At 35.6% G+C, this 22,514-nt stretch overlaps 1 protein-coding gene across 2 annotated transcripts; it reads left to right on the plus strand.

Moving 5' to 3' along the window:
- The first annotated feature begins 16,050 nt into the window (after positions 1 to 16,050).
- On the plus strand, positions 16,051 to 20,568 carry LOC149921062 (condensin-2 complex subunit H2-like). Of its 2 annotated transcripts, none has more exons than XM_090162877.1 (16): positions 16,051 to 16,269; positions 16,429 to 16,580; positions 16,650 to 16,745; positions 16,816 to 16,868; positions 16,928 to 16,991; positions 17,048 to 17,199; positions 17,264 to 17,418; positions 17,479 to 17,681; positions 17,741 to 17,825; positions 17,895 to 18,026; positions 18,472 to 18,512; positions 18,585 to 18,681; positions 18,746 to 18,820; positions 19,965 to 20,116; positions 20,178 to 20,327; positions 20,395 to 20,568. In XM_090162877.1, exons 2-16 carry the CDS (start codon positions 16,437 to 16,439, stop codon positions 20,500 to 20,502), a joined length of 1,707 nt encoding a protein of 568 aa, XP_090019003.1. In that variant the 5' UTR covers positions 16,051 to 16,269; positions 16,429 to 16,436; the 3' UTR covers positions 20,503 to 20,568. The 2 variants fall into 2 exon arrangements, with proteins under 2 accessions (XP_090019003.1, XP_090019002.1); XM_090162876.1 differs by having other exon boundaries at positions 16,053 to 16,269; positions 18,397 to 18,512.
- The last annotated feature ends 1,946 nt before the right edge of the window (positions 20,569 to 22,514 follow it).

Below are 22,514 nucleotides of genomic sequence, written 5' to 3' on the forward strand. Positions count from 1 at the left end.
TTTACCTAAAATAATAACAAATTCATGCGAGTCGTCTGAAATTAAATAAAAATATCCTCATTAGATCGAGAAAGTCGATCTAAGTAATAACAGAATCTTGCAAGTCAATCGAAACGATACCAAAATTAGGCAATTCGATAGTAATGAAATCAAAATCCCGTAATTCGATCTAAATAATAACAAAATCACGCAATTCGATCAAAAATATAAAAATTAGGCAATCCGATCGTAATAAAATCAAAATCCCGTTATTCGATCGAAATAATATCCAAATTAGGCAATCCTGTAGTAATGAAATCAAAATCCCGTTATTCGATCGAAATAATATCCAAATTAGGCAATCCTATAGTAATGAAATCAAAATCCCGTTATTCGATCGAAATAATATCCAAATTAGGCAATCCTATAGTAATGAAATCAAAATCCCATTATTCAATCGAAATAATATCCAAATTAGGCAATCCTATAGTAATGAAATCAAAATCCCGTTATTCGATCGAAATAATATCCAAATTAGGCAATCCTATAGTAATGAAATCAAAATCCCGTTATTCGATCGAAATTGTATCCAAATTAGGCAATCCTATAGTAATGAAATCAAAATCCCGTTATTCGATCGAAATAATATCCAAATTAGGCAATCCTATAGTAATGAAATCAAAATCCCATTATTCGATCGAAATAATATCCAAATTAGGCAATCCTATAGTAATGATATCAAAATCCCGTTATTCGATCGAAATAATATCCAAATTAGGCAATCCTATAGTAATGAAATCAAAATCCCGTTATTCGATCGAAATAATATCCAAATTAGGCAATCCTATAGTAATGAAATCAAAATCCCGTTATTCGATCGAAATAATATCCAAATTAGGCAATCCTATAGTAATGAAATCAAAATCCCGTTATTCAATCGGAATAATATCCAAATTAGGCAATCCTATAGTAATGAAATCAAAATCCCGTTATTCGATCGAAATAATATCCAAATTAGGCAATCCTATAGTAATGAAATCAAAATCCCGTTATTCGATCGAAATAATATCCAAATTAGGTAATCCTATAGTAATGAAATCAAAATCCCATTATTCGATTGAAATAATATCCAAATTAGGCAATCCTATAGTAATGAAATCAAAATCCCGTTATTCGATCGAAATAATATCCAAATTAGGCAATCCTATAGTAATGAAATCAAAATCCCGTTATTCGATTGAAATAATATCCAAATTAGGCAATCCTATAGTAATGAAATCAAAATCCCGTTATTCGATCGAAATAATATCCAAATTAGGCAATCCTATAGTAATGAAATCAAAATCCCGTTATTCGATCGAAATAATATCCAAATTAGGCAATCCTATAGTAATGAAATCAAAATCCCGTTATTCGATCGAAATAATATCCAAATTAGGCAATCCTATAGTAATGAAATCAAAATCCCGTTATTCGATCGAAATAATATCCAAATTAGGCAATCCTATAGTAATGAAATCAAAATCCCGTTATTCGATCGAAATAATATCCAAATTAGGCAATCCTATAGTAATGAAATCAAAATCCCGTTATTCGATCGAAATAATATCCAAATTAGGCAATCCTATAGTAATGAAATCAAAATCCCGTTATTCGATCGAAATAATATCCAAATTAGGCAATCCTATAGTAATGAAATCAAAATCCCGTTATTCGATCGAAATAATATCCAAATTAGGCAATCCTATAGTAATGAAATCAAAATCCCGTTATTCGATCGAAATAATATAACAACTAGGCAATCCGTTCGTAACAAAATCAAAATCGCGTAATTTGATCGATATTAAACAAAAATCACGAAATTCGATCGAAATAATATCGAAATTAAGCATTTGTATGGAAATAAAATCAAAGACCTAAACGAGCCTTATAACACGATGTTGATATTTGGCTTTGCGAAATGGGCCAAAACATAATCGTGGCGTTCCAACAGCACTCGCAGCCAGGGCGTTCGGCTAATAAGGTATTAAGCGCGACAATTTCGAATCCAGGGTTCGGGGTCGAGACGGTGAAAATATGCGAGGGACACGTGGCTACTAAAGTATTTAGTGAGTCGCCGATGCCAGGAGCCGATGGGGCTCAACTGGCGCTGCGTTTTACGGCCTTCCCATAAAAGCAGAAAGAGACCCGCTTAGTTAATTTACAGTTTTATTTGTCGGATAAGCCAAATTGTTTCGCGGCGCGCTCTGCTCGACTGTCCCGAAGACGCGAGAACTCGGCGCCGACGGCCGCCAATTTATGTCTTTTCCGCGAAACGCCGTTCCTCCTGCACCGGCGCCGAGACGCTCCCGGCGCTTCATTGCCGACGTTTTATTTATTCTAAATAACCCGCCAAAACTCTGCCCTGTGTCAAATTTGTACGCCGATGACAGACGACAAATTTTAATAAGTTCGCTAACGCGCAATCGTAATGCATTCAGACCAAAAAGAAAACTAAAATAAAATCATATTTGGAATTTAAAAAAGACGACTGTTTCGTGTATTTTAAAATTACAAAATATGAGGTAAAACTGGCCATCCGACCACGGAAATCTTTTGTTATTGGTAATAGATACGATTATAAATTATTACCTCCAACGTTTTTTATTCCCGTCTGAAACGAGTCTGTAAAGGTTCGAAATCTCGCCATCGAAGTACATTCGATGACGATTTCGAATTTCGCCAGTTCGTTAGAAAATTTTCCGCATTCTTACAGAAAATAATTCCATTCCATGATTAGTCTAATATATTATTTGCAAATTTAAATAAAGCGGCATTTTCGCCTAATTGTTTTCGAATGTAAAAGGAAACTAAACCTCTAGACTAGTTTAAACTGATTAACAATGTAACACTATTAGTGTTTTGTAGTATTTTAACTGATATTAGACATTTTATATCCATTAAAAGTTAAAAACATCAAAATCCCTTAAAAAGTAATTTATGGTTCAATTTTTTTATGTTTCCGATTTGCGGAGGAAAATTTTCTGAAAATTTTTCCGCATTTTATTTTGACGTAAATTTAACGTAATTAACAGCACCTATCGGTACGAGTTATTAGTAAGTTTTTTAATTTCTTCAAATTTGTTTAGGATTTAGATATATTAACCCTTTTAATTATGGACTAATCTACTTTTTCGCGTATTTTATCATCCTTCTCACAGTCCATAGGTGGTCTCTTCTAACTTAACTTATCGTATATACTATTATCCACCATGCACACTCCCCCCTTTTCGGCTTTCCGTTGAAATTTTTAATGTTTAGCCTTAGTTTCTCTTTTCGATATAAGAGTCGCCAGCTAGATTTCCCGCACGGTACTGATGAGTTCCAAATAGAACGAAACCGGTCTACCGTTGGAATTTCTGGCTATTTTATTTAGTTTTTATGTAGTTTATTACTCGAAGATCTATTTGATCCGAGATTCGCTCGAAGACCTATCGGTACGAGTTATTAGTAAGTTTTTTAATTTCTTCAAATTTGTTTAGGATTTAGATATATTATCCCTTTTTTAATTATGGACTAATCTACTTTTTCGCGTATTTTATCATCCTTAAATTTTAAAGTATTTTCGAACTTTCGCCTCGAGTAAGCCTTAGACCAGCACGGCATGCCAATCCCGCTGGGATTTATTGGTCTAACAAGTAACAATTAGAGTAAGCCATTGGGAAAATTTTCATTTATAAGCAGACGACGGAACCGTTATTTTAAGTGAGACGCGTTTTGTAGGCTTTATTTTCAACTTATTTGAAGTAATAAATTCAAATTTTTAATGTGGTCGTTAATTATCGTCAAAAACCTAGAGTTTCACTAAACCTGCAAGAAACCATAGTTGAATTCGCGACCGAAACGTGTCTAGGTGGCGTAACGGCGTTAGTTTCTCCGATGAAGCACCTATGCTCTAGCGTCTGCTACAGACAAATTTTTTTTCTGAAATAAACATATCAAAATATAAGCAAATGATGCAAATATTATATTGAAATGCAAGTATCATTCTTTAAAAAGTCAAATTTATGAATAACGATGAGGAAAAACTAATAGCGTCTGCTTTAGCCGTTACCTAACTAGGTTTCAATGAAACCTTTCTTTGCAGTCTTTGGATACTACGAAATAAGACAGCTTATGGAATCCCCATAACTATTTCCCTTCTCAATTGATAACACTTCCAAGTCTAACCGCTGTTTTCAAATTCTAGTTTCGAGAACCAGCAGACGATATCTTACCTTTATTTTTTGATATTGACAACTCATAGGCTGTAAAGAACGATTTCGATAATTAACTCGTACTTCGAAACTATTTCTCGACCGAAATCCTTACATACATATATATATTTTTTTTGTAGTTTTCGAATTTCGCCTTCGAAATCTCAGGAGTTTTCAATCGAAAACTGGCTTTTAAAAGCTTACAGAATAAAAACATCTTCAAGGAAATCGCCAAGAAGTAAGGTTTCCTTGAGCCAGGACATGCAAGTTACGGTTTATATAGTGCTTTTTGAAATAATGAAAACTTTTCACCTGTACGGTATGCAACAAGTATTTCTTTGAACCATGTAGCTTTTTGGACCTATTAAGGTTTAGTAAAAACATGACGTTCTGTTTACAAGGGCGTATCCAGGATTTCATTTCAGGGGGGGTTTTGAGGGAAAATTTCAAGGGGGGGGGGGTGCTGACGGAAGTTTCACTAATTTTAATCAGCCCCCCCCCCCGGTCATCAGCATTAAATACGCCCTTGTCTGTTTACAGTATTTTTACAGGTGAAAAGTTTCCATTATTTCAACAAGCACAATATAAACAGTAACTTGAAGGTCCTGACTCTCAGATATATTACTTCTTGGCGATTTCCTTGAAGAGGTTTTATTGAAGCGCCTATAGGCTCCTAGGTGGCGTTGTGGTACCACGCTTTTCCGAAGTTGTACCTATGATCTAGCCATCAATAAACTACTAGAAGTTTGTCGATGATCTAGCGTCTGCCATTATTAAATTAGAGAAAAATGCCCAAGTCTGGATGTCGTAATTGATCTGTATTACAACGAAGGAAACGCAAAAGGGTAAAATAATAATCAAATGTCAATATGAACCTTTTCTAGCTTCTGTTTCATCCATTGTAACCCTCTAAAACGCGTAATTGTGAAGCACAAAAGGTCCTTTAGCAACGGGTTGTCAAACGCTCTTAGCGGCGTAGCGATAGATTCGCGAACTGTATTCGGAGTTCCGGGTCTATCCAGTGGAGGTTTACGCGGAGATGAACCCTATTAAAACACTCCTGGTCATTTTTAAACACGTGATACACTTTTCCGTCAAAAATTTATATTTGCGTGGACGTCGGGTATCTGGTTTTATCAAATTTGAATATTTTGCAATTTTAAAATTTATTGGGAACTTACAAAAAGTCTAGTTTAGTTTTAACTGTCCGGTATTTAATAAATACACTTAAAATTAGTATCGTGGGGTATTTGATTGGTGATGTAGTCAAATTTGCGAGAAATATAGCTCTTGGAGGTGCATTCTTTAGAAGGAATAAACAGACCGCACCTTGTTATGGTAACATGACACCATCTCTAGAGCTATAATTGCTGAACTATTAATTAGTGAAACTTTCTGGATTCTAAAAGCGGTCGTCTGCTATGACAGAAATTTACAGTTGGTTGAATCGCTAGTATGTTTTTCCCAACCAAGACATTGGTATTGGCTTAAGCAGGTTAAAATTTACTATTTCAGTTTACAAAGAGCCACGTAGCGGCCAATGCGAGAAGCTCATAAACTGTTGGAGTTTCGTCTGCTAAGAAGACGCGCTTTGTATTTTATATTATCAAATCTGTGTTAACTGAATAAGCTAATTTCCACCCATAACCAAATATTCTATCAGTAGAAGCCATTTTGTGATATCAAAGCTATTAATTAATTAACACCAGTTAATTTTTTTCACCAACGATCTCACAATATCCTCGAGATTGGCAGCAGAAATTACCATGTTAATAAAATATAAATCGTCAATATTCCGTCCATTTGTGGGTCGTTGCTACTGAAGACAGGATAGCCATTGTACAGCCTACATTATTAAAATATTATAACGACCATACAATCGTGAAAAAGAGGAATTTTTGAGCATAGCGATCGTAGTTTTCTCTCTCTAAATTTTACACTTCAGTATGAAGTTTGGTAAAAGGACAGCCAGCCAGACATTCGACCTACAACTAGTACTTTTGAAGACTTTCCACGTATCAAAAGTAAAAACGTTGGAGCTTCCTACGGCGGTATTTGGAAAGGGCGCATCATCGTATAATCTTTATTACAGTATCTCGAATAACCATTTTATAGCTCGATTTAAAGGCGCAACTCGATACCCGCTAAAAATGTAACTATTTATATCAGGCCGACAAGCCAAGTGTAGTTGAAATTTCAGCTGAAGATTAGATTGATCAATTTACCCAAAAAATAAAACTTACACCTAAAACGTTCTACACCTTTCGGAAATGTGTCATATATTTCTTACAAGATAAATATCCATCTAGGTCATATAAGTGAAACATGTATCTTCGCGGGTTCTAATAAAACGCGGAAGCAGACCACATTACCATAAGTCTATAAGTATGATCATATATAACATAATTACTCAAAGGTATGCCATATTGGGTTTTGGACTTGGCAGTATGTCACTCACGCTTTTTATAATTGAAAAAATAATACTAGGAAAGCTGTTTTGAAATTTTTTTTGAACGATAGGTGGTAGACGGAAATTTTCAATCAGCAAGTTGTAGAGCGTACTCGAAAACCTTTAATGAAATTGGTTTGGTCAAAAACGGACCATTGTTCATTGAAATAATACGTCATCGCGCACGGATTTGTATTGCAGCGGACGGTGGAATTATTGAACCTCATTTAAATTCTATTTTCTCTAAAAAATTATTTAAAATGATATGGCTTAAAAACAGTCCTTTTTTATCTTAACGAATACGATCATTTCAAATTAGATAGGTTTCTCTAACTTTATTTTTCATGAGACGTAAACTTTTTTGGGTAGTACCAACTTGTTTTTTTCATGACGTATTATTTCAATGAACAATTGTCCATTTTTGACCAAACCAATTTCATTTAAGGTTTTCGAGTACGCTCTACAACTTGTTGATTGAAAATTTTCGTCTACCACCTATCGTTCAAAAAATAAAAATTTCAAAACGGTGAACAATTTCACGATTTTTCTGAAAATTCCAAAAGAAACGGGTCCTCCCCGAGAGAGTATATCCTGATAATTTCACATTTCTAGCAACTAAGGCCTGGTGCAGAGACGTTTTGCGATTCCTGTTAATTTTAACACGATCGCAATTTAGCGATTCAGATTTGGCGAGCTGTTTATTTGGCGATCCTCGCAATCGAAATCGCGGTGCAGAGACGTTTTAGTGATTCCTGTTAATCGGCGACGCTGTTATTTTTCCAAAATTTTTTAACCAAGTAACGGACCAATGGGAGAGCTCCATTTCTGACGCAAAAAGCTATCACGTGGTTATGTTTGGTTTGTATTTTGACGATGAAATCCTGGCTCTTCTAATTAATAATTTCCTAACTCTAATTATATTATTTGGTTTTATAATTTTTATAGTTAAATCCGTTATTTTATTAAAATAAATTTATATAATATAGCCACGAAGGGAAAGCAAAACAGTTTCTGAAGAATGAGAGGTTATCCAAAATCTTTTTAAAGCCTTAAATAGTGCATGAAAATTAGTTTCTTCTGATTATATCATTTTCTTACTCTTATTATTTATTAGATTGGTTGCATTTATTACACAGTTTAATGGTTTTGTTATTTTAAAGATATATTTTTATAATATGGTTGGTACATCAATAAAATAACGAATTAAAAAAAAGATTCATTACTATTATAAGCCAACATATTCCGAAAATGATTCTCTGTTAGAAAATGAGCCGTATCATTTGGTTTTTAGGAAAATATTTATTTAAAAACTTAGCTGATAGCAATTAAAATAAAACTAGTTATAACATAAATCAATAAATAAAAAAACAGCAATTTCACGAGGTTACAAAAAATGGTAATTGTCTAAAGCAATTTCTAGCGAAATATCCTATATTGATCACACGTAAAACTATGGTCCTAGTATTTGATAAAAGTTGTTGTTCTACCTAATTATCTGGCATTTACATAGCCTAATCCAGGTATAAATTGTAACAAATGATATAAGCGTGTAGAATTAACTGACGAACACTTTTAAGGTAATACATCAAATTATTGGCTCGGTAAGCTCTTGATGTATGCCAAATAAACTTGAATATTCCAATACATCTTTTATCGCAACTCCCTAGTCTACCTGAGGAAAGGTTTCTTCTCGGTAGATGAATTGGTATAAACGCTGGTTGATAGCTTAAGATCCTTGATACACTGAACCAATTCACCATGTCATTACCGACTCATTAGTTAAAACCCACTGCATACAGTACCAGCAAATAAGGATCTATAAATAAACCAAGGCTTTGAATACACCCAAAGTAGTAGTGTATAAGATTCCCTATTATAATTTATTCTTACCTGTAAAATTTGTAAGAGTGGCTGGCTTATTTTAGTGTTTCGTAATTTTCGTAAATCGTGATTGTGGTTAGGCCTTGGCTCTGACAATAATTCGACAAAAACATTTTTCGGGAAGCGATAATGAGCTAGAAACTCAAATTTTAATAATTTAAAAGATTCTGACCTATCGTGTTGTAAAATTTATCTTACTAAAGTAGGTAAAAAGCGTTTACTTCTCAATTTATTTCCCGAGCTCTTTATGTAACACAATCTGCCATTATTTTTGCGAGCTTTTCGGCGGCTAGCGACTGCCCAAGACCACTCGCAAAATAAACAGAGCGACTTCCTGTTATTTTTGCGAGCGAGATGTCTCTGCACACCGATTCGGCACGAAGTTCGATAGCACGCGCGTTTTCTGTTAATTTGGCGATGAATCGCAATTTGGCGATTCTTAAAAATGTCTTTGCACCGGGCCCATAGTTTTTGAGAAAAACGCCTGGGCCGATCAAATTAAGACACCCTGTATATAGCTCAGCTCGTGCGACGCGATCACGAGATTTTGTTACCCTGGTAACCTTTTGAATGGCACAATGAATATAAGGTTATTCCATTTATGGTCCGCTAATAGTTGTGTATATAAAATGAAATTAATAAAATGTCAGAAATATAATATGTCGCTCGTACGTCACAAGACACCGCTTTAGTATACTCTTCGCACGCGCGCTAGAAAACCTATATTCCTCTGGCACGCTCGTAACCTCGTAAAAGTAAAGCCTGGTTTTCACTTGGCGGTTTTTGAGCGAAATCGCTCGGCGTCGACGGTAAATGGGCGATCTTTTCCGTCGACGCCGGGCGGAAATTCAGTTGGTTTTCCGTTTTGTGTCGCGAATTTCAATTTGATTTTTTTCGCGGCGTCGGGCGATATCGCTTGATTTCAACCAATCAGGAACAAATATCTATCGGTTGGGAGGGAAGACAATTTTTCCCCAAACTGGCATTCCAGAAGCTCTAGAATTCGCCTCGTGTTAGGTCATTTCACATTATTTCAGGGTTAGCATATTTTTGTTTATATTTAAAATGCTTACATGTGCGTTGATTAATAAATGATTGTTGTCAGATAAATCATCCATTTTTAGGCTTTTTAGGTAGTAAACAAAATAAGAAGCTCTTTTATTTGAAAACACAAAATGGTGTCTGCTTAACAATTTTAGAAGCTTGAAACCGGACTACCGACCACGGCCAACTTTGACTCGCGCGAGTCAAAGTTGGCCGTGCACCGACGAACATTCCGCCGAAAAAAACCGCCTAGTGAAAATGCACATACCGCCGGGAGAGGGCGAAACGTCGAAAACTCTCCCGCCGACATTATGCTTTCCGTCGAAGATTTTCCGCCAAGTGAAAACCAGGCTTAAGAGACTGTGACGTAAGAGCCATATTAAAACGATAAGGCCAGGTAACTTTATAGAAAGAACCAGGGCCGGCCTTAGGACAAGGCAAGCGACGTGACTGCCTAGGGCCCCGCGCTTCACAGTACTTTCCGGGGGCCCCGCTTTCAGTGTAAACCTATTTTTGTGTCATTATTTCATATCTCGCTGCCAAGGGCCCCACACACCATAACGCCGGGCCTGGAAAGAGCTATTGGATGTTCTGTGTGAATCAAGGTAGCGTTGAATTTTTTTTCTATGGAAATGTTATACAGAGGCATACTTATGAACGATTATGTTAATTATTAAGTATATCAATTATGCGAAATAATTACTGATAAATATGTGTGGAGTGACGTAAATTGACGTCATACCCAAAATGATCCCGCGCTGATCCAACAAACTGGAACGGCTCCCTGATCGCGCTCAACTCGAGTCCTCGACCACGAAGAAAAGAGGCCGTATTAGACACGAAGACTTTGTCTTCAGTTCACCTTTAGTTCTTTAGTTCTTTATTTGCTCAACAAAAGGTTAGAGACCCATCACGTCAAGACAGTGAGAAATGAGATATGTACAGTCAATAAGCAAAAACAATATACATACAACGAAAAAGGGTAATAAAATTGTGAAATAAAATAGCTTGAGAGATTATGGACACTTAGTCATAGAGTTCGAGATAGTTCGCCAACTCCTTCCGGAATTGAGTTTGCACGGGAATGCCCTTAAGATGGTCTGGCAAGGAATTCCAGTCCCGAATGGACGAGGGAAGGAATGAGTGCTTGCGGCACGCAATACGGAATCCCGGAGGCACCACAGACACCGCGCGGAGACCACGTGGTTTACAAAACCACTGAGAGGCCACGCCGGAAAGAGGCGCAAGGGCACCTCCGTGGCGGTGAACGACAGAGTTTACCAGAACTAGGCGCCTAAAACGGCGGCCAGGGCCGGATTTAAGGCGGGGCAACCGGGGCAAAAGCCCGGGGCCCCCACAAGAAAGGGGCCCCCACAAAAGAGACTTCTAGATAAATTTTCTAGGCAATGTTTATTAAATTTTCTAACAAATACCGAATGATATACACAATTATATTTAAAACAAATTCTGACAACAAACATTTTCCCCATAATTAAAGAAGAACATACATAAATAATAAATCATAAATATAAATGCATCTGTATTAGTATAATCCAAGATTCCAAAAACAAATTTTGCTTTCATGAGTTCGGCGGCTATTAACGTACTAAAAACCTTAGATAGAAGTTCGTCTGACTCCTTTGTAAGTTATTTTTTGTATTTTTTATTACTTAATTGATTTTAAATGACATTGATAATAATTAAGACTGATAATTGTAAATATTCCTGAATTGACGCTTTAAAATCGAAAGTGAAACTGAAACTTTATCGATTCCCTCAAACGTTCTTTATTTTTTATGATGTAGTAGGGTGCACGACCACACAAGACGGCAAAACATTTGGTTTAGGTAATACTAATATACCGTTATAAAGAATCCGTTTTAAATCTTACTGATTATACGTTTCTACCGTTCTACGTAAGCTATGATGGGAAAATATAATTTTAAAACATTTATAGTAGTGAAATCCTTAATAGTTGATTTTATAAAATGTCTTTACGCTTGCCCAGCTTGTTGAAATGTTGCCCTGGAATAGTTCAGCCAATGCCTAAGAATGAGTTCATAAACTCTTTAGTGGGAGAGAAAACGGATCCACAGCTGAAGCGGGGAGGCAACATTTCAACAAGATGGCCAAGGTTATTTTATAAAAAGAACTATTTATATTACTTCACATTTGGCCGTTAACTTTCCAGAAGTTTGTGCCGCTTACGTTTTATTCTGAACATTGACAGTACGACCGCAACCTTTGAGATATCGTTTTTAAAATTAAAACAAAATAAAAACTATCTGAGAAGGTTCTCAGATAGTTTTTATTTTGTTTTAAAGGAGGGACTTACCAAATTACCAATTTTGAGAATTGAAAATTCCTCATTAGTCAAGGGGTTCCTTTTTCAGTTGCATGTTTTCTTAACCTTTTTTTATAGTGCTAGTGGAATCATGGGTGATCGTCACAAAATTCCTCGAGTATTTGCAAGTGGTTCCCAGAAGAGGAACGTGTAAAGAAAACCGAAGGAACTTTAGCTAAAACACACAAATTGACCAATTACTTTATTACGTCAACCAAACAAGACGTTCCGCAAGATCCTGCAAATGCAATAGGTGATTCAACAATAGATGCAGATTTGGTGGATAGTATTTTAGATAATGATATTCCAGCTGATGCCTCAGGCGACACCACAGAATCTTTCAAAATTTTGTGGTTTCAAAATTCAAAAATGACATTGGTCTTTGGCCTGAGGGTATTACAGAAGAAATTATTAAATATTGGGCGCATAAAGGGTCCACAGAACTTCAAAATTGTGATGACGTATCTTTGCAGAATTCAGTTCTACAAGATCCTTTTAACTTTGTTCGTAATCGGAAATGTTCAAAGAATATGTTCACACGCCGCAACCAAAATCAAGAGACCGTCAACTGATTTTGGCTTTGTTTCTCTCCAACTGAAGAGCGTTCAATTTCCAAAATGAAACTTATAAAAAATAGGCTACGAACTACGACGAAACAAAACCGCTTATCAAACTTATCTCTACTTAGCATTGAAAGTGATATACTCCGAGAGCTGGATTTCACCGAAATCATTAATGATTTTTCGTCGAAAAAAGTTCGCAAGGTTCCATTTGTAATTTGTTAAAATTATAATTTGATTGGTTCTGCTATAAATTATTTAAACACTTAAATTTTTTTAACTTGGTTGAAAGATAATTAGGGGGCCTCCACTCTTACGTTGCCCCAGGGCCTCCACACCTTTAAATCCGGCCCTGACGGCGGCGCGAAGCGAGCGTGTTCCATTTGAATTTAGTTAGAACGTTTGTCAGACAAGTGCCCCGCGAAAAGCCAACGCTCGCCGCGGAACGAAGAGCACGACACTGGATAGACTCAATAGAATGGATCCCGCTTACGAGAGAAGTATCTGTTTGTGTTGTTTGTTTAAAACACCCACCTTTGCAGGTTCCCGCTGACTTTTCAAAAGCCGTTTTACACGTATTTTTTTGTGTCATACTTATGATGTTTTATTTCTTATGGTATTACTGATCATATTATAAATGAAACCAAGAACATATTTGTATTACTGAGAACGATCGAGGCGAAGCGTTTACCGAAGCAAGAAGTACACTCTGTTTAAAAAGTCTTCGACAGGTGAAATTTTGGCCCTCTTTTTAATTCTGCTAGAAAACTATAATAGATAGATCGATGAAACCAATTGCAACTATTATTTATTTTCCAATATCTTTCGTTATTTATCGGTTTCGTCCGACAAAAATTAATAGTTTTGGCGGGTACCGTCAAAACTCATTTTTGACAACTTTTTAAATATTGGTTCTACGGCACTGACTATTAATTTTTGGTGGATGAAACCGATAAATAACGAAAGATATTGGAAAATAAATAATAGTTGCAATTGGTTTCATCGATCTATCTATTATAGTTTTCTAGCAGAATTAAAAAGAGGGCCAAAATTTCACCTGTCGAAGACTTTTTAAACAGAGTGTACTTTAGAGACGAGTCGGACCCCCGATTGAATCGGGCTTTTTATGTCCGAGCCCGCTTCGGGCCGGGTCGGGCAGAAATAAATTTTAATTTTTGCGGGTCAGGTCGGGCAAATTTAATTTTTGAAAATTTCGGGTCGGGTTAATTTTCAATCGGGTCCGGGTCGGGCCGGGTGATTTTATTTAAAAATTAAATGGATCGGGTCGGGCTTTTAAAAAAAGACCCGGCCCGGCCCCAAGGTTCGTAGAGAAAAATACACCGTGTATCAATTATCTGCTAACCCTTCTGCCATCGTAACATTAACTGCATTACGTATTTGTTACTTGTACCCTCTCGATGATTCTGATTACCTCTGAAAGGAGGCATAGCGTTTTTCGACACTAAAACAGTAAATCCTTTTTTGGGACTATTTATGGTCGGTATGCCGACCATTATCCGACTTAAAATAGACCTTACATTTAATTATTACCCCTGTGGCGCAAAGGGTCGATTTAAGGTCGCGCTTTTCCAATTAATCGCTCAAAACTGTGAAACTTTGGCGATTTAATAAAACCAGAAATACATGAACCGAAATTATCAGCGAGCATATTTTTGTCGGACGGCAATTTCCCCGTGCGAAAGGGGAGGGTTAACAAGCGAGGCCTTGTTAATTTTCCGCCTCCCGCGACTACAGGGAAAATTTCGAATGCACCACGGGTAACTATACCGCCATCTAGTGAGGCTAAGATAAATTATTTCATCGAAGATCGTGAGAAACGTGGTCTGTAAACCTAGGCTTAGCCGTGTTTTGTTTTTGAGAGGTCAGTGGAAGGCGGTAGCTGCAGCAGCTGTTCAATATGGAAAAAGTAGATGAATTAAACACCTTTTCAACTAATCTTAAAAGACCATTTATGTATGAAAGAACAGAGAAATACTTAGTTTTATTAGAATCGGAAAATATATAAATTACTTAATGGAGCTACTTAAGATATATGAAACCCAGATAAAAATATTTAGGCCTGCAGTAGCAAAGAATATGAGAAGACCAAAGAAACAGAAGGCTACGGAAGAAGAAGAAACTGAAATAAACCACAAGAAAAGAACTAGTAGAAATAAACAATAGAAATGATGATTTCGTTTACGAGTAAGGCTACCTTTATGTTTCTATTCAGATTTATTTTTCAAATAAAACAAGTACAATTATTGTAACAAAATAATACAAATATTTATTGTTTATAATTTTTAACGTAGTTAAGTTAGACTTGTTTTTATTAGTCGTTAACTGGGCTTCATTAATTAATAACAATTAACTGATTACGATGATATTTGTTTGAGCTATTCTTTCCTTGGACGTTTCTTCTAATAGTGACAGCCTTTCTTCCACAGACACATGATGCACTTGTAAATTTTCCCCAGCAACATATTTTATTTATTTATTTGTTTTTCGAGAAAGTTTCGCTCGGCCGTCGCCAGGTAGCGTGTTCAAACCTTCGCCGCGGAGGTGGGGAGGTTCGCTTTTCGAGGAGGGGAAGGTAGCACGCGGCCACTAAGGTGGGGGAAAACGGGGAACTTGCCTCCCGTGTTAGAGGAATAGGACGCTGATAATTTCGGTTCATGTATTTCTGATAAAACAAATTGAAATATTTTAAAAATAACTTCCTTTCTGTATTATATTTTTTCGAAAAAGATAATCTGAGAATGTTTCCTTATTAAAAATATCTCAGCTCAAGTAGGTTACATTCGTATAGCTAAATATGTTAGGCTAAGATATTATTAATGAAGATTTATTCGTTACTTTTACTAAGCCCCAAGAAACTCTAGAACTCTGTACTCTAGATCAAGAGCTTTCCGATTGAGGGAAATAAACTCATTGTTTCACTCCCGTGCATGGGACTTGACCAACTACATACATGTATATAGCTATTTATATAGCTATATTTACGGTTTTATTTGGTCATTTTCAGTCACTTATAATATCAAAAAGTAAGTCGTTTCCACGTAATTATACAGTACATTCTAAGTCGGGAAGACGTCGTTTCGGAGTCGGTTCTTAGGTCTATTAAAAGGCGGTAAAGAGTCGACGTTTTGTAGGCGGCCGACGGTCGGCCGACCCTTTCACCCCTAGGACATTTGGACCCTAAATCCAAAGGTCGGCCGACCGTTGGCCGACTTTAGTGTTTAGTACCTTTTGTCGACGTCGGCCCGACTCTAATAGTTCTTTTTATAAAATAACGTGGCCTTCTTGTTGAAATGTTGCTCTTACGTCACAGTCTCTTACTTTGACAAGCCCACGAGCGCGCGCTACAGTCGCGAGGAATATAGCTTTTTCGTGACGTAAGAGCAACAGTTTAACAAGTTGGGCAAGACCACTTTTTATTTTATAAAATCAACTATTTGCTACAGGGGTTATTGAGGGAATTTTGACCCAAAAAGGAAAATTTTTACGTTCTGAGAGGAAAATCTTACTTTCAAAACTTGGCATCACTGAGCGCGAGAGATCAAAGTTGGCCGTGGTAGGTGCCGTCCGTCCTTTGGATTTTTCTCTACGAACCTTGGCGTCCGTCGACACAATGGTCGACCGTGGCTCGGAATCATTTAATTTTTTATTGCCGTCACTGCCGTGCGAAGTTTCGTCGAATTTGTTTACAGAATTAAACCAGACATCTTAAATGTACAACCGATTTTAATCACCATTTATTACTCTTATGTGAAAGAGGTATGTACGAAACGATGCCAATTTTGAATAAAGCTTATATTTTTAAAAATTAGAGGGTCAGTACATGGATTAAATAGTCGTTATTAGAGCTTTGGTTAAGCTCCTATTTATATTTATTCGTGATCATGGCAGTTTGTTTTAGAGTTTCTCTTTGACTAGCATTTAGAATGGCAGAATTTGGTGGAGGGGGCTATAATCAACCTACACCAAATGATACCCAAAAATATCAGGATGTGTTGGAACAAGAAAAAGATCTGTTTAAGAATTTTGAAATTGATTTAATTGGGGCTTTGGAAAAACTCACAGAAGAGGTATTACTTACTCACTTATTTTTCTAAATTTAAAATAATCGAAGTGACGAGAATTAAATTTTGTGGCAGGTAGCTGAAACAGAAACAAAAAATGGTGTATCTGACATTAATTTCACCCTTGCGGGTTTTGTGGTTCAAGGATCAGCTAATGTTTATGGAAAAAAGGTGAAAAAATTGTAACTTTATATTAATTTTAAATTAATATTTTTAAATAATAGTTTTTTTTTATATATAGGTTGATTTTTTACATAGTTTGACCTTTCAAATGCTTGATAATATAGCTGCAAAGTAAACATTTTAATTTAAAATTTTTTTGGTCATTTTATGATATACTTTTTTAACGTTAGTTATAGAGATTTAAATAATGGAGACGGTGATGACAGACAACAAAATCATTCCAAAAACTTAGAGGTTGTTTTTATTTCTTCATTTATGTAATCATTTATTCATTATAACGTCTTTCACAGTTTAAAGAAATTATATTGGTTGATATGAATCATGAAACCACTGTTCCATTTCTCCAATCAAATTCGCCTAAAAGACAGCTACAAATCACATCAATTCCAGATTGTCTAAAAAATTTAGAAACGTGTCAAAAAGATGGCGATAACATGTTATCGTAAGTTTTATTTTTTTAATTATTTTACCAAAAATATTTAGGAAAATGGTTTGTTACCTGACAGGACAACTGGAGAAGACATAGGCCATCCAAAGGACTTTAGTATCAATCGATTTGCACACGATTGTATTAACATCCAATTATCACACCAAGTTTCTGAAACAATAAGCAGTCAAAATGGAAATGGCCCAAAGAATTGTCTTGATTTTAGCGATTCAGGTAAGACATGGTTTAACCGTGATTTATTTGTAAAGAATCTTGTTAAATGTGTTTATTTAGATGACGAAGATGATTATCACAATGGTAATGCTGATCCAGAACCTTTCATCGTAAACTTCAATGAACCCACTCTCAGTGTAAATGATGAAAGGGTTATTAATGACCACTTACCATTACCAAATGACCAAAGAGAGCATTGTGCAGTTGGAGTTGCTTGCATTGAGGAAACGGTGGTTAAAACTAAACAACTGAGGTCCCCTATGGTAATTGATATTGCTAGTTTGCAAAATTTGAAATCTAAATTTAAAAAATTTGGTTTTAGAGATGTAAAGCTCTAACGATGCTTGATCCTCATGAAGTTAAAGTCAAGGATGAAAAAAGAACTGGTCTCAGGAAACGTGTCTTAGGTAATATGACTCAATAGTAGTTGCTCTGCTGATATGTATCGAGAAATCTAAAGTACAGAATTTGTGTAGTTAATTCCTACACAAAGACTTGCGAAAGTAGCACTAAATCATCGAAGAAACGGAAAAGCATCGATGATGTAAAGTCTCACACCGAGCCGAAAGTAAAAGAAGAACCAGTTTGTGATTATTTCGAGAGAACTGGTAAAAATTGCATTTAATTTTAGGAACTGGTGCTTGTTTGTTGGTGAGGTTTATTCTGCTTTTAGAAATCACATAATTTAGGTCGAGCAATGTTGGGAGGTCGCGTGCCTTTTTTACAGTTCTTAGGTTTTTAAAATTAAGAGATTTCATGGGTGTTTATAGGAAAAAAATTAATACTTTTTTTATTTCTTGTTGCTTTTTGTTTTCAATGTCTTGCGTATACTCTCTTGGGACACTTTATAATCATTTATTGTTTGCAGGATTTGTAAAATTTAGTTCAAAACATTTTGGGGAACTATGCAACTTAAGTGAAACCCTGATACTAGCGTATTTTTTTTTAGTTTCTAATTGTTAGTTTTCGTTTAACTAGCTCATCCAGAAAATTATTCCAAAACCTTTTTAAAAAACTTACCATATTACCCATTAAAATCCTTTGCCTACCAAGAATTTAAACGGAGGGGAGAGATGGACCAAATAAAGAATCAGGTTGGTGGTTTTGATTTCTGTATTTTTTTAGTGTATTAATAAATCTAATTTCATTTTTCTATTTTATTGAAGAATGTTCAAAAGGAAAAGGGAAGTACAGATTTGAATGGTGATTGTAACAGTGAGATTGTTCATGATAACCACGAAAATGAAGAAAATTTCGAAAATGGTAACTTCTACTGTCCATAATTTCCATTGTTTAATAAACATTTACCTGCTTTTCTTATTACTAGGTTATTATTCGGGTTTTGAAGATGAGGTACCGCATGACAACCACTTATCAGATCACGAAGATTCTAATCATGAGGGTATAATTTTGTGTTGGCTGGTATCATAGTTTAAATGATACCAAAAGTAAATGAACCGAAGTTATCAGACTGCTATAATGTTAGTCGTTTTCCTTATGAAATTATATTTTGACCTCTAATTAGAAATTTTGCGCACCCCTAGGCCAAAAAAAAATGTTTTTGTTTATATGAAACCATTTTTTATGCATAGAAATAGCTATACCCACAATTCCCAAGTGCAATTTATCGCGTCAAAAGACGGGGATGGAAATAAACTTTTATCTGACTAGATTTTTTCATCATTTTCATAAGGAAAACTCCCTCCGATTCCGAGCGCTATTTTGATAACTTCGGTTCATTTACTTCTGCTGATACCAATACCAATTTTTTACCAATGTGAAATAGATTTTGACACTGATTAAGTGTTACATACTTCTTTATCCCCTGTCTTTGGCCTAATAGGCCTACTTCTTTATTTCGAGCTAGGCCTATTTCTGCCAAAGGTACTTCTTATTCAATATACAATTTAGCCTTTAAATTGGAATATAGGTAACCGATATGATCTCTTATTGGTTTTGAAAAGGGAGAAGATTATTTCACAGGAGGAAGGCACTAACTGTCTGAAATGAAGAAGTTTTAAATTATTTCGAAATTATGAAAAAATTTTTTTAGTGTTAGAAGTTATTTTTGGTAATAAATCCCATAATAATTGGTCATGACCAAAATCTATCACTACACTCTCTTTGGTTACCATTGAAAACTAGTAGATAAGTAGGCCTAGTGTATTAGCAGACGCTATTAGAATTTACAGACTGTAGTGTAAGGACTTGTTATTATAATTTTACACTGTCTTGCATTTTCTTTATGGTACCACAGCAATATCAACCCAGATTTGGTCATTTTCTCTAATTTGGCAATAGCAGACACTAGATCATTAGTGCAACAACACCATCTTGTTTAGTCGCGAATTCTCTTTCTGCCAAAGTGTAAATTCGTGCCATCTAGTATAAATAAAATATCATTAAAATTAAACCTCTAATGGCTTCACTCTAAACGTGTGTATTCTTATGAGCCATTTGTTAATTGGTCTATAATTCTGAATTTGGGTACTTCTTTTTAAAAACAACCTATTAAGAGTGTTTTTAATGATGCGTTTTGTTTACAGGGGAATTTGATCACATAAATTCCAGTTACAAAATGATGGCACTTAACTTGCAAAATATGAAGTGTCAATCAAGCCAATTTAAAATGTCAACTGATTTGTCAAAACGAGTAGAAACATGGAATTTGCATATGAATACCATTTTGCAAGAAGAGGTAATGCTGCTTAATCTCCAATTCAAATGATTTTTTTTCTCCTTTCCTCTTATTATTTTAGCGTACGCATGGAGAATTTGATGCCAAAAGCTATGAAACTCGCATTTTGAACTGCTTTGATCGCGAAGGCCAAACCATAAATTTCAAAAAAGTTGTTCAAGGCAAACCAATGTATGATGTTGGCCGATATCTAGTCTGTTCTTTATTTTTGGTAAGTGATTCTTTCCTAATTAATTGCAATGTGAGATCTTCAATGTCAGAACTACATTTTCTTTTAGGCGAATAATTTGAATGTTGAAATAAATCGAAACAATGTTCCTAATGATATACGAATTAAACTTTTGTCCAAAGAAATTAGAGGCGATATTAACGAAGGAATATTTTAACTAAGATACTATTTTAAAATGTTATTTATTTTTGTTTTATTTAATATTTATAAAAACTGTTTTAAGCATGAACAAGACTAATTTCTTCTCAAAAATGGTAGTGGGGATCAAACTCAATAATACAGTACTAGTACAATCATAAGTAATATAATATTAATAATAAGTATGACACTTCCTAAAATTTTAATTCTATTTTCCTGAGCAAACTTTTTTCACTGACGTTAGGCCAAAACTTTAAAATCAATTTGAGCTTTCTTGGGGGGATTTAGTTTAAAAAAAGCACATCACAGGGATTTTGTCCTAGATCCTATGGAGACCAATGTCATTTGAGGAGCAACAAACCTATTTTCAGCTATCGGCTCAAACCTTGTAATTAAAATTTAAGGATAATGCAAACATTAAATTTTGGGTTCGTGTGATAGGTAAAAAAGGATTTTGTAAACCAATCGAGGTAACCAGCGTAAAAAAGTAAACTTAAACAGTATTTAAAGTCGTGATGGAACGCAATTTCTTATCACTTTCAAACTGCAACAATGTTGTTCAATTTGGAAGAAATGGTGGATATTCATACTAGCGAATGGACATGTTTTGGCTGCTCAACGTCTGTACCAGGTACCCGAACAGGCGCATCCCCGTCTCACGGACTTTTATCAATGTCCATCATCAATTACGTGAGACCGGCACATTCTGGGTACGTTACTTGATTTTTTACTTTTAACTTCTCTGCGACTGGTTCGTTACAAACAAATTGATCGTTTTACAGAACAGGAACGAAGTAGGTCGATCACGGGTTGCCTGCAATGTTCAGTTGGTTTTGTGCTTGTTGCAGCCTACTTCCAGGGGCTAGTAGGCCACACTTTGAAGCTCTCTGGCGCTCTAACTCATCGGAGGGAAACGGAAAAAAAAACGGGCATACTTCTCAACTCACCCCTACAACTCCTTAAAATTTTTGCATAACCTTTTGAAACACCCAGTATAGCTCAATAGTTAAATCCTTTGAATAAAATCCGCACGAGAAAGGTATATCACATAATCTCAAAAAACTTACTAAAAGCCCTACAAATACAACAGCAGAAATTTGCAATAATCCGCCTAAGACCCAAATATCTTGGTAACTGAACACTATGAATTAAATAACCGGCACATAAAAATTAAAAAGCCTTAAAAATAGCATGCATTAATAAATGAAAATAAGGGAAAGAGTTAATACTGTCAGCCCCAATTGACTTAAAGTGATAAAGCAATTATAAGTGATTGCTATAAGATAAAAGAATGATAAACGTTTGACCAAGCACAATCTACTTGGAAGTGCCACCCGTGACTCTATCACTGGCACACTTGTACGGAAAACAGTCTGGCCAGTAGTGCCACATCATCTACAAGGCTGACTCGAGTGAAGGCTAGGGGTCCTGAATTTTTACAAAGGGTAGGGAGCTCAAAGTCGAGGCTAGTGAGAAATCAGCAAAAGCCTTATAAAGCATAGGGTAGTTAATCAGGATATTGAACAGATTTACTGAGTCTAAGGAGTGGCAACTGACGAACAGTTAAGACTTTCTAGTCTTTGCTCCTGAGGAAGAGATTTTAAGGGGGAAAATATTATTGTATTAAAATAGTTAAGAAATAATAATAATAATCTGCTAGGCTAATACCCAAGGCACCACCTTAGGCCTAAGTCATCAAGCGACTTTTGAAGCCTTTAATTCAGGAGGCCAGGTTACACTGCATAGGAGGGTGGTGGCAAGCCCTGCATGCCAAGCGATCGAGCCATCAGTTCCCTACTGATAGCACTATTTATTTCACTGGATTATTGTTTAATAGTGGTGATTTTTATAAGTAAATGGCAATAGTTTGCAGGCTCAGCATTATGTTTTTCGTCATTGACCAATCTTACAGGAGAGAGGATCTAAGAGAGTTTTCCAATAACCTGCGCTGAGCAGTCTCGGATCACCCCGAGAAACTTAACATTCCATTGGGGGAAAGAGGTACAGCTCAGTGATGGATTCACGTTTTCC

Source organism: Leiobunum rupestre, chromosome 11 (assembly GCF_980474605.1).
Source record: "Leiobunum rupestre chromosome 11, qqLeiRupe1.1.hap1, whole genome shotgun sequence".
Classification (NCBI taxonomy): Eukaryota; Metazoa; Arthropoda; class Arachnida; order Opiliones; family Sclerosomatidae; genus Leiobunum; species Leiobunum rupestre.

Bases quoted from the DNA above. Each gene is read 5' to 3' on its own strand.
- LOC149921062 (XM_090162876.1), top strand. From the start codon at position 16,437: ATGGCAGAATTTGGTGGAGGGGGCTATAATCAACCTACACCAAATGAT. The intron at 18,682-18,745 runs GTAACTTCTACT...TCTTATTACTAG, and splicing joins TGAAGAAAATTTCGAAAATG to GTTATTATTCGGGTTTTGAA. The intron at 18,821-19,964 runs GTATAATTTTGT...TTTTGTTTACAG, and splicing joins CGAAGATTCTAATCATGAGG to GGGAATTTGATCACATAAAT.